General features: G+C 42.1%; 1 protein-coding gene across 9 annotated transcripts in view; it reads left to right on the top strand.

Moving 5' to 3' along the window:
• RALGPS1 (Ral GEF with PH domain and SH3 binding motif 1) overlaps nucleotides 1–11,620 on the top strand; it is a 240,208-nt gene that overhangs the window by 54,265 nt on the left and 174,323 nt on the right. For all 9 annotated transcript variants that reach the window (XR_001359669.1, XM_014529334.1, XM_014529337.1 and 6 more), the window contains one exon: nucleotides 7,665–7,715. Coding sequence is in view for 8 of the 9 variants with exons in the window: in XM_014529334.1 (XP_014384820.1) it covers nucleotides 7,665–7,715 (51 nt within the window). In the remaining variant the exon portion in view is untranslated. The remainder of the gene's footprint in view (nucleotides 1–7,664; nucleotides 7,716–11,620) is intronic.

Below are 11,620 nucleotides of genomic sequence, written 5' to 3'. Positions count from 1 at the left end.
TTTTGGTTTCATCCACATATGCTTGTGAATCTTTGTTCTCAGTGATGAATTTGTTAAGTCTCGCAATAGGAGTAGCCTGGCGGATGAAAGTAGTAGCTCGTGCATATCTCTGAAGGTCACGAAATATAAACCTGATGTAAAATCTCTGTCATCAGTGATGCAGCAGCAAAAGTCCCACTGATAATATCAAACGGAGTCATAAAGTTTTCTGTCAGACTATCAGTGTACATGTATACATTAAAAAATAAATGTATTTTTCATCATCATCAAAAAAAAAAAAGAATAGATAAACCCAACAGAATGCCTTAAGGCGGGAGAAATTTTAAGATAAAAATAAATGAAGAAAGAGATAATAAGACTGAGAAAAAGTGACAAACATTGATGATAGGCAAAGAAGATCCAACATATAGATAATAGAAATCTCTGAAAGGGGAGAATAAAAAGGCAACAGAACTGAACAGACATTTAAACTATAATGTCAGAATACTTTCACAAAATAAAAAGATAAGATTCAAAATTACATATTGAAGGAGCACACAATGAAGCTGACAATGTTAACCCAGAATGGTCAATACCATAGACATATCCTTGGGAAACTGCTGGATATTAAAGGAAAAGAAAATCCTTTGGGCATCTAGACAAAACAGCAAATGGTTTAGAAGAAAAATAAGATTAGATTACCATCAGTCTTTTTGACAGCAACACTTTTTGCCAAAAGAAAGTAGAATAACAAATAAATCAAGGAAAGAAAAAAAATGTGAGCCAAAGATTTTATATCCAGCAAAACCTTCAAGTATAAAGGACACTGATGGCCCAGGCCAGTGTGGCTGAGTTGGTTGGGCATCTTCCCATCCACCAGGAGGTTGCTGGTTCAATTCCCGGTCAGGGCATATGCCCCGGTTGCTGGCTCAATCCCGGGAAAGGGGTGTGCAGGAAGCAGCCAATCAATGTTGCACTCTCACATTGATGTTTCTCTCTCTCCCTCTCCCTTCTTCTCTCTCTAAAAATATCAATACACTATTCTTAAAAAAAATAAAGGACACTGATAAACTATTATGAACATGAAAGGCCTCAGAGAATGTTATTCCTGTGAGCTCTTCTTGAGGAATCTACTAGAGAACAAGCCTCAAACAATGAAAACAATTAAAGAAACATCACTCTAAAGACTGGTGGAGAGCAGTAAATACTTACAGTAGTGTTAAGACTAAATGAGGATTAAAAGGGAGAGGGTATAGTATATAATGACTGTATGCCCACATAATAGACATAGTGTGACCATTATAGTATAAACTATAAAAATGGAGGAGAATGGAGAGAACACATGCAAAATTTCATAACCCTTCTCAGTAATTATACTGATAGTGGTACCATAAGTGTTGTTTTTCTGAGACCGTTGTGTGTATAATATAGGATAAAGTAAATGAATAATTATGGGCTACTGTAATCCTCTATATCCTGTGTCCTTGGGACCAGGATTTTTGATATGGAAGAAAAGAGATACAGAAGTAGTACAGAAGAAGTAAGTTAGGGGGAAAAAGTGTTCTGAATTTGAATTTGAAATATCAATATGAATTCCAGATTGTGGTATTGAAATATTATCACTGAAAGACTCCAGGGCTTCCTGGATAACTGGTTGATTCCAAGTCTAGGACACGAAATGTTCAAGATAAGCCTGGTATATCTTTCCAATACTAGTGAGGAAGCTATCAAGCACTACTAGGGTCATGTCAAACGGACTTAGGAGCCAGCTAGGGGAAGCTCCCACTGCCCAATGATGGGACAGTTTGAGCTTTTAAAAGGATAATAATTGCAATTGATTGAAACCCATCAAGCAATAGATCATCATTGGATGATGATAGGCAACCAATTTATTATCTTAGAAACTGAGAAATATAAGGATGGAACCCAGTCTTTTTAAAAAATATATATTTTTATTGATTTTAGAGAGGAAGGGAGAGGGAGAAAGAGACACATCAATGATGAGAGAGAATCATTGACTGGCTACCTCCTGCCCACCCTAAACTGGGGATCGGCCTACAACCCAGGCATATGCCCTGACTGGGAATCGAACTGTGACTTCCTGGTTCATAGGTCGATGTTCAACCACTGAACCACTCAGGCCGGGCCCAATCTTTGTCCTGCCTTTTACCTTTGAATTGTCCTGGGTAACCAAATAGTGGATGAGAGAAAATTTCTTTGTATTAAATTATTTCAGTTAATAAAGGGGGAAAAATGATAGAATTAGAATATCATCATTGTATGACCCCAATGAATTAATAGATCTAAGCATTGGACATCAGCCACTAACATCACAAAAAGAGAGTAATTATGTGCCTCCTGATGAAACGACACAGCACCACTTCCAGTCCTGCCATGGAATCCAACCTGGGTCTGATCAAGTCTCTAGTTCCAGCTGCCACTTGCAGGAAATTCCAAAGACAGAGGAATATGTTGGCCTGCACCGTGAGAGTGGGGAACTGTGTAGGTCAAATGGCCTGGATTCTTCAGCAGATACATTATATGGAACAAAGAGGTAGAGAGAATACCTGTAGATTAAAAGGATCTTAAAAATATGCATCAGCCTGGCCAGTGTTGCTCAGTGGTTGAACCTTGATCCAGAAACCAAGAGGTCACAGGTTTGATTCCAGGTCAGGGCACATGCCGGGGATGTGGGCTCGATCCCCAGTAGGGACTGTGCAGGAAGCAGCTGATCAGTGATGCTCCTCTCTCATCAATATTTCTATCTCTCTGTCCCTCTTCCTTCTTCTCTCTCTAAAAATCACTAAAAATATATACAAAGTGCATCAAAGTTTTAAAAAGACACCATGATGCCTTGGTATACACATACTTGGGTGATAAAATTATAAAGAAACATCCTGCCAGTTCTCCCTGATAGAGTTAACTTGATCTGTGGGAGAGATTTCCAAGGCCCTCTGAGCTCTCAGCTCAAATCTGGTTTCACAAGGCCTTTCTGTTCCCTGGGATGGCAGAATTGATCCAATGTCAGGAGCGCTTGGCCAACAATCTCTGTGGGTCTGGCAGGAGAGATGCCAGATAGTGGTTACTTTTGACAGTAGGGAGGGACTTGTGATTGAGACAAGGCACATGGAGGAACTCTGAGGTGACTTTTTAAAAAATTGTGTTGAACTTTATGTAACATAAAATTTACCATCGTAACTATTTTTAAGTGTATAGGTCAGTATTGTTAAGTACATTCACATTATTGTGCAGCCAATCTCTAGAACTGTACTCATCTTGCAAAACTCTGTACCCATTAAATAACTCTCCATGCCCTGCTACCCCCAACACCATTCTACTTTCTGTCTCTATGTATTTAATGACTCTGGGGACTTCATATAAGTGGAATCACACAATGTTTGTCTTTTTGTGACTGGCTTATTTCACTTAGCATAATGTCCTTGAGGTTCAACCATCTTGTGGCAGGTGTCAGAATTTCCTTTCTAAGGCTGAATAAGATTCCATCGTGTGTATATACCACATTTTTTTGTCCATTCATCTATTGATTGGGGTGGCTATTTCTTGACCTGAGTGGTGATTACAGGGTGTTCATCTATAATAAGTCATAAAACCATGCATTTGTTTAATGTGGTTTTCTGTAAATGTGTGTTACTTTATAATAAAAAGGGTTAAAATTATTTAAAAGGTCCTCATTTTTTACTGGGGACACGCTACAGGTAGATCTCAGTCCTTTTACTCCCCAGTGGATGAAAGCATAGCAAAAAGCATTGCTGGGACTTGTCTTTATCGTCAGTTGGTCATGGGCATCCTTCTAGGTCAACATGTATGGGTCCAATTCTCTATTTTTAATAGCTGCATGATACTCCGGAGTCTGGATATACCATGTTTTTTTTCAACAAGTCCCTTTTGGTGGCCTTTTAGACTGTTTCCAGATTTTTGCTACTAAAAATAATGGTGCAATAAACATCTATATTTATATCTGTATCTAAACGTAGATCTCTATGTAAAATTTCCTTATGTACTAGTACTTTTTTTTTCTGCAGGCATAGAGATTCTTGTGTCAACAGTATGCTTATTTCTCCTTTTAGGAGATAATATCTAAATGCAGTGAATGATCCTGGATCAAGACAAAATTGCTATAACAAACAGTATTGAGATAATTAGCGAATTTTGAATGTGGACTGTATATTAGATAATGTTGTACTAATGATAAATTTCCTGAATGTAATAAGTTTAACATGTAAGAGGGTCATCTTATTCTTGGGAAACAACACACTGAAGGGTTTAGGGGTGAAAAGTCATAGTATTTGCATGTTACTCCCAAATGGTTCAGAAAAATGTTCATGTGTAATTACTAGGTACATACATGGAGATGAAGCAAATGAGGCAAAATGTTAATAATTAGTTAAGCTAGGTAAAAGGTTATAGAGTTCATATAATTCTGGAAACTTTTTTGTAAGTTTGACATTTAAAAAAAAAAAGGTTAAAAACTTCTTTATGAGTTACTGCCAGATTACTTTCCAAAAAGAACAAACAGAGTAGCTCATAGTCCATCAGTCTTGATGGCACTGGTAGATGACAAATGGTATCTTCCTGTTTAATTTGCATTTCCTTGACTCCAGTTCTAACACTGCCAGATGTGTGCTTCCTGTGGCTCTGGGAGTAGAAGCCGGAATGTGTCTTTGGAGCGGATTACTTTTTGTTCTGTGAGCCCTCCTACTTAGGTACTGGGAGAGTGATCTAAATGCAAATTTAAAGAGATCTTCTATAAGACAGACCACTGATTGCCAATGGCTTTTCTTGGGTTCATTTATTTGGGGGTAGAGCGCCTTAAACTAGGGGTCTAGTTGGGAAGAGAGGATTCAGTCAGCCACTGTTGGAGGGGAGAAACACTACAATTAACATATGCAAAACCTTTTTTTTTTCTTTTTGGCTAGGTAGCTTTCATTTGTCCATATAATAACATCTTTTTCTTTAGGGCCACATTGTAAAGTGGCCATATAGGCCTCTCCATTCTGAAGGATTCATATCTACCGAAATGTTTTGAGATACGTGGTGATTGGCAACTTCCCTAAAAGGCTGGATTTTTAGGAGGAAGGAAGAGATTGGAGAAAGGGTTAGGATTAAAGAATGCCAAGTGACTAGCTTAATTGGACATCCCGTGTTGAGGTTTTATTCCCCAAAATAAGGAGAAGCCAATAGGATGCTTGTTCAGGAGTGTTCTCATTGGTCCCGGCATGTGCTCCTCACTACCTCGGGTTTGCTGCTTGGAATGAGTCTCATTGTCTTGTGTTTCTGTGGGGGCTGTGCCACACTCCCAGGAGATACCTTTTCTCTCCAGGAAGCCAGGGCCCTTCCCTAGGGAGGGCTGAGAGCTCCCACCCTTACCCACACCCTCCCTTTTTGGTAAAACTGCCTGCCTTGAGGTGCTCAAACTTCTGGGGAAGGGCTGCTCAACCAGCAACCTTTTTCCCAGGTGGTTGGCCTTGGAGTAAAATGACACGAAATATATAATTGGGTGGTTTTACCTATGTATTGAGATATTCTTGCTCTGGACACTGCATCTTTTTTGGTTGGAGTTGAGAGAATAGAAACGGGAGAGATTCTCCTGAAAACCCTCAGATTGTGTCTTTGGGACCAGCCAGTCTGTTCTAAGTCTGGTGACCTCTGTTGACCTAGTTTGTTTAGAATAAAACACTTGAACACATATTCTGATTTACAGCCTGAGCAGGAATCAGAATATTCGAAACTTGAACCATCCAAAAAAATATATGAAACGTAAAGTCACTCTTCTAATAAATCATATGGAAATTCAGTAGCAAACCCTAGAACTGATGGCAGGATGCAGAGGAAGTTTTCTCATTTTCACATTAGCAGACTTTTGGTTCTTTTCCTAAATGACATTGCAAACATCCTGCCGGTTCTCCCGGATAGGGAGTTAACTTGATCTGCGGGAGAGATTTCCAAGGCCCTCTGAGCTCTCAGCTCAAATCTGGTTTCACAAGGCCTTTCTGTTCCCTGGGATGGCAGAATTAATCCAAGGTCAGGAGCATTTGGCCAACAATCTCCGTGGGTCTGGCAGGAGAGATGCCAGTCTATTTGCACTGCCTTAGGCTAGACACACAGGCCTATAGGCTCCAGGGCTTAGTAGTCACTGGACACCCAGATTATGAGGGCCAGATCCACGCGTGCTGTGGTCCCATGCCTCCTTGCCCCTGGTGGTGGACCGGGAGGTGGAGGAGGGTGGATTCCGAGTGCTTCATTCCCATCCACTGTCTCTGCCGTGCTTCCATCAGTGACAGCGTTTCTGTGCACATGGAGGGCACTAGCCTTTTGGGGGACAAAGAGGCTCTCCACTGAAACTACCTGCTTATTTCCTTCTCCTGCTCAGAGATGTTCTCTCTGTGTGTATAATATACATATAGATTCTCTCTATATATACACACAACCACAACCACATCCATATCCTCTCCCCACCCCCGCCACCCCTCACATACATATATAGAGAGTACCTGTCAGGTGCCAGGCATTCTGCATCTTTTGTCTTAGATTTTCACAAAGATCCTGTAAGATAGGGATTATTGTTCCTGTTTTCTAGATGTGGCATCTGCGACTGGGAGAATTGTCAGGTGCCAAACAGAATATTGCTGTTAAGCAGTGGTATCTAGACATGTACCCAAGCCCCGCTGAGCCCTGAGCCCATGTTTATTCCACAGCATCACGTCCTCCCAGATGACCAGATGACCTGTGTTTGGTGGACAGGGTGTCCTCTTGCACTAGGAGGCATCCAAAGGCCATCAGCTCTCCTCCCTGGGCTGCCATAGAGGCATCTGTTAGCTGACACCTGGCAGCCCATGTGACACAGGAGATAGGTAGGTCATGTGCAGTCAGCTCAGCCGTGCCTTGGCCTGCAGCATTGTCAGCAGCAATGCCTCTCTTCCTGTTGCTCAGTGAGAACAGCCTTTTAACCAGACCTGTGTTTTCTGTGCTGACAACATTAGTGCTTCTCAAGCTAGTTGTGGTGAAGGACCAATTTTTTTCATTTCCAAGCTACAGAAGACTAATACTTAAAAAATATAATAAGAGTATCATGGCAAATTACTATAAAAGTTTCCCAATGCTTGCTCTTAAGTTCTGTAGTTATCTCATATACTGTGGGCCGTGGAATAAACAGCCTGTGGTCCACACTGGCCTGTGGAGGCATCTCGAGTGTCACTCTACCATATGATTTTGAGGAGGCTTAGACTTCAGAAGAAATTTCTGTAAGCCACAGTTTTCTTTTAAATTTAGAGTAATAATGTCTGTTTCGCATTCTAATTTTTAATATTGTCAACTTTTTACAATTACAAAAGTAATTCATGCTTGAAAAAAAATAAACTTAAATTATACAAAAATATCCAAACCAAAAAATGTTTCCTTTTCTCTCAGTCCCAACCTCCAAACTACTATTACCATTGCTGAAGTTGGACGTTTGTCTCACATTCAAGAAAGAAGGGTGTGGATCAAGATTTATGACGAGGGAAGGGACGGGAAAGGCATTTTAAAAATTTGTCTCTTTTCTACTCTGTCTTGATTTTTATTCAAGGGGGAGATTATAACCTTTAAGAGTGTTATTACTCTGTATAGATTCAAAGGAACATGACAGTTACTTTACGTTTTCTAACACCCATTCTCTTTTGTTGCAGAGCCAGATCACATTAATGGACATCCCTGTGTTCAAAGCCATCCAGCCGGAGGTCTGTACCTTGTCCTTCCTACTGGTCCAACAACCACATTAGAGTGACTCAATTTCTCCCTTTCTCTCTTGAAGTATCTAAATGCATGTGAACGTTCTAAGCCCCATTGAAGAGAGCATCCAGAAACTGTATTCTCGATGGTGCTCATTCTTGGAGACAGGTGTTTGGGTTCTCCAGAGAATGGCACCATGTCTGGTCCACTGTGGCAGGGCTGCGGCATTGGTGCCCATGGCCTCCATGCCCGAGTCAGGTCTTGGCCCACTAATGACTTTTCCCAGGCTCCTCCTGTGAGTAAGGGTCACCGTCCGGATAGGGTGTGGGGGAACGTTTTTCTAGAGGTTTCTTTTTGTTGATCCCAAATTCTGGTGGTTGCCTTGTATCTGATTTTGAAACCAGTTGCTACAGCAAAACACTGTTTACATTAAATTGTAATGTACATTTGTAGCAACAGCATAGTCAATAAAGAGAAAAAAGTTGACTTTAAAACGTTGATTTAAAAACTACTGGAAATGCTTAGTAGTCGACAATGAGGCTTTATAGTTATTTTAGTCAGGGTTCTTCTTTTGTTAACAGCTAATAGAAATGCATGTCAAAGTAGCTGTGATAGGCAGAAGAGGACTTTATTACAGGGATAGAAGGGGCATTTTACAGAATGGGCATGGAGTTCAGGCAGCCTGGAGAGCCAACCAGGACACAGACCACGCTGCTTCTTGCCTCAGCTTTTCCCTCTGCTTCTCTCTTCTGCCTTCACTCCTGTCGGCCGATGTGGTCCAACCCGGCCTCCCCACAGGGCCCATGTTTACATGATCTCCCCTGCAGCCATCCTCCACACTGAGACTGGCAACTCTCAGTCCAGCCCAGCTGAGTCACATGTCTAGTGCGGGTGCTGTGACCAAGGTCAGGAGTACAGGGCCAAGTCCTGCAAGCACAACTGAGCTGAGGGGACCCAGCCTGGTGAGTGGGGTGCAGTTTCAGAGGAGGAGTATTGGTGGAGAGATATGTCAAAAAGTGTCTGCTGCAACCAAAAGGTGTCTACTGTGAATTCTAGAACACTCTTACTGTGCCCTTCTTACAGTATGGTAGCTGTAAAGATGGAGAAAAACAGCATTTTAATGCACAGTCAGACTACAGATCCAGGCCTCCTGGGAGCTGGTATCTACCTGTTATAGATTAGGAGGAAACTTGCATGTTAGCTGCGATCAGCATTTATGTGAAGACCTGGCAATGATCTGTATTATTTATGTGTGTGCGTGTGCACACCTATTGTGTTCATTAGGTTTGGGGAGCTGAGCTATGTTTGCTTTTTTTGAATTGGCTGACATCCAGTCTTCTTCTGTTGTTGTTTTATTTCTAATGTGGAGTTATCTATTCTTTCTAACTAAAAAAATATATAACTGAAACAACTCGCTACCTCTTGGAGCCTTTGGGGGAATAGTTGTTTAATGGTCACCTTAGTTCTCAGCTGGAGCTACTTCTGATCCTGTTCTCTGCTTAGCTTTGGTCTGGAGTGGCTTAGACATTTGGATCTTTATTCTCTGTCTTGAGCACTGAGCAGGGCAGCCACGCCTGCTGTGAGCCCTGAACCCTGAGACTGCGTGTGTGGGAGGCTGGGGTCGCTGTTCTGGCTGGTTGCAGGAGGGAAAGGCTGGGAGTTCTTCAGAGGCACAACCAGCAGCAGACTTTTCCCCAGGGCACTGTAGTTTGGTTTTTTTCTTTTTAAATATATTTTAATTGATTTCAGAGAGGAAGGGAGAGGGAGAGAGAGATAGAAACATCAATGATGAGAGAGAATCATTGATTGGCTGCCTCCTGCATGCTCTTCACTGGGGATGGAGCCTGCAACCCAGGCATGTGCCCTTAACTGGAATTGAACCCAGGACCCTTCAGTCCACAGGCCGACTCTCTATCCACTAAGTCAAACCAGCTAGGGCTACAGTTTGGAAGATACCTCATCCAGGGCATATCTGATTTCAAGTTGAGACAAGACATTAAGGTGGAGATGTTTTGCTTTCAAGATTTAGCTTGGAGCAGTGGTTCTCAATTGTGGCTGCACATCAGAGTCACCTGGGCAGCCTCTGAAACATGGGTGCCCAGACTCGCCTAGACCACTAAATCTGAATCGCTGGGTCAGGCTCCAGAACCCAGTCGGCCCTGTTTTGCACAAGGTTCTGGTGCAGAGTGGGGATTAAGAACGAATTGCTTTGAGGTATCTGGAGAAGCCCCAAACTTGAATGTTTTGGATCTATGAGATGTTAGCTAAAAATGGAAGCGTTTGCTTCTCATTGTCATTGTCAACATTGCAATTAAAAGGAAGGTTCTGGGAGCTACCCAGCTTTTTTACTGTTTTCATTTTTGTTAGCAGACTGAAAACTGGGATTTCCCCCCTTGAAGATGGCTGCCACATTGTGGCTGGACCATCTTAGAGTTGGAAGGACATGAATAGTGGACAATGTTAAGTTTGTTGTAGGCAAGACTTTCTAGGAAGCAGAAGCAAGCATCTGAGAGCAAGATGGGCACTGTGAGTGACCCAGACTCCCATAGGATCAGGATCCTTGGACTGGTGCCTCCACCCTGGCCACACATGAGAATCCATTGGGGAGCTCTGTAAAAATACAGATGCCAGGCCCCGTCCTTGGAGATTCTGATTCCATGGGGTTGGAGTGGGTGGGGAATCTGCATTTCAATCAGTGACAGTCAGTATGCTTTTTGATGCATAAATTGATCTGTCTTTAACCAATGGGAGCCCTTTCATGTCACCTCCTATGTCAACATGATCCCTTCATTTTTGATAACTTCCTTGCTCTGTGGCACAATGAGATATTCCAATGTGATGTTGTGCACTTCCCACTGAAGACCTAGATTCAGGCATTCCTCAGGGTGCTGGTTTCTTTAGTGGAGAGTAATATTCATTGGTGAGAGGATATTCATTGCTACTGGGTTGCTGTTGCTTTTAGGTCTTTTCGGTGGACAGGGTTAGGAAATACTTATTTTTTGAAAGAAAAATCATGAGATTGTAATTAGGGCAGGTGGTGTTATTTTTCCACAATTCTTCCTTCCCTCCTCATCCTTGTCATAACTTCTCTGTGAGTGTGTATATGTCCCTATTGTATAGATTTTGGGCTTGGCCCTGTGACTTAGGCACAAGTAATGCAAGGGGTAAGCTGAAGTGGTTGGAGGCATGGCACGTTTCCACCAGCCCTCTTGGAATTTCTACTCTCCGTGGTGTACTGTTAGCTATTGCTCGTTTAGCCGGAATCCCAAACCCAAAGCCTGCATTCCAGCCCAACCTGGCACAGTCCAGGGGAACCCAGCAGAAATCAGTTGAGTTGAAGTCATTCTACAGACCTTTGAGCATGAAATAAGTAGTGTTGCCGTAAGCCTCTGAGATTTGAGGGCTCTGTGTTTATACCACATTATCTTGTAGAAACATGACCAGTACAATGTTGATCTTTCCACTTCCAATCTAACATTACAGAGTTGTAAACTTCCTTCCCTTGATTTTTAAAATATATTTTTATTGATTTCAGAGAGAGGAAAGGAAAGGGAGAGAGAAATTGATACATTAGTGTTGAGAGAGAATCATTGATTGGTTGCCTCTTGCACACCCCACACTGGGAATTGAGCCCACAACCCAGGCATGTGCCCTGACTGGGAATCGAACCGTGACCTTCTGGTTCATAGGTTGACGCTCAACCATTGAGCCACGTTGGCCGGGCACTTCCCTTGATTTTTATATGTTATCTTTTACACTGACAATTTTGGTTCCTAATTACATTAAACAATTACATTTTTGTATCATATATAAAACTTGAAGCCCGGTGCACAAAAATTTGTGCACTGGCAAGGTGGGGGGGGGGGTTCCCTCAGCCCAACCTGTCCCTCTCACAATACTGGGAGCCCTCAGG

This window comes from Myotis brandtii, unplaced genomic scaffold (assembly GCF_000412655.1).
Source record: "Myotis brandtii unplaced genomic scaffold, ASM41265v1 scaffold68, whole genome shotgun sequence".
NCBI lineage: Eukaryota > Metazoa > Chordata > Mammalia > Chiroptera > Vespertilionidae > Myotis > Myotis brandtii.
Note: the sequence above shows the minus strand (reverse complement) of the source record. Positions and strands in the feature narration are given on the sequence as shown.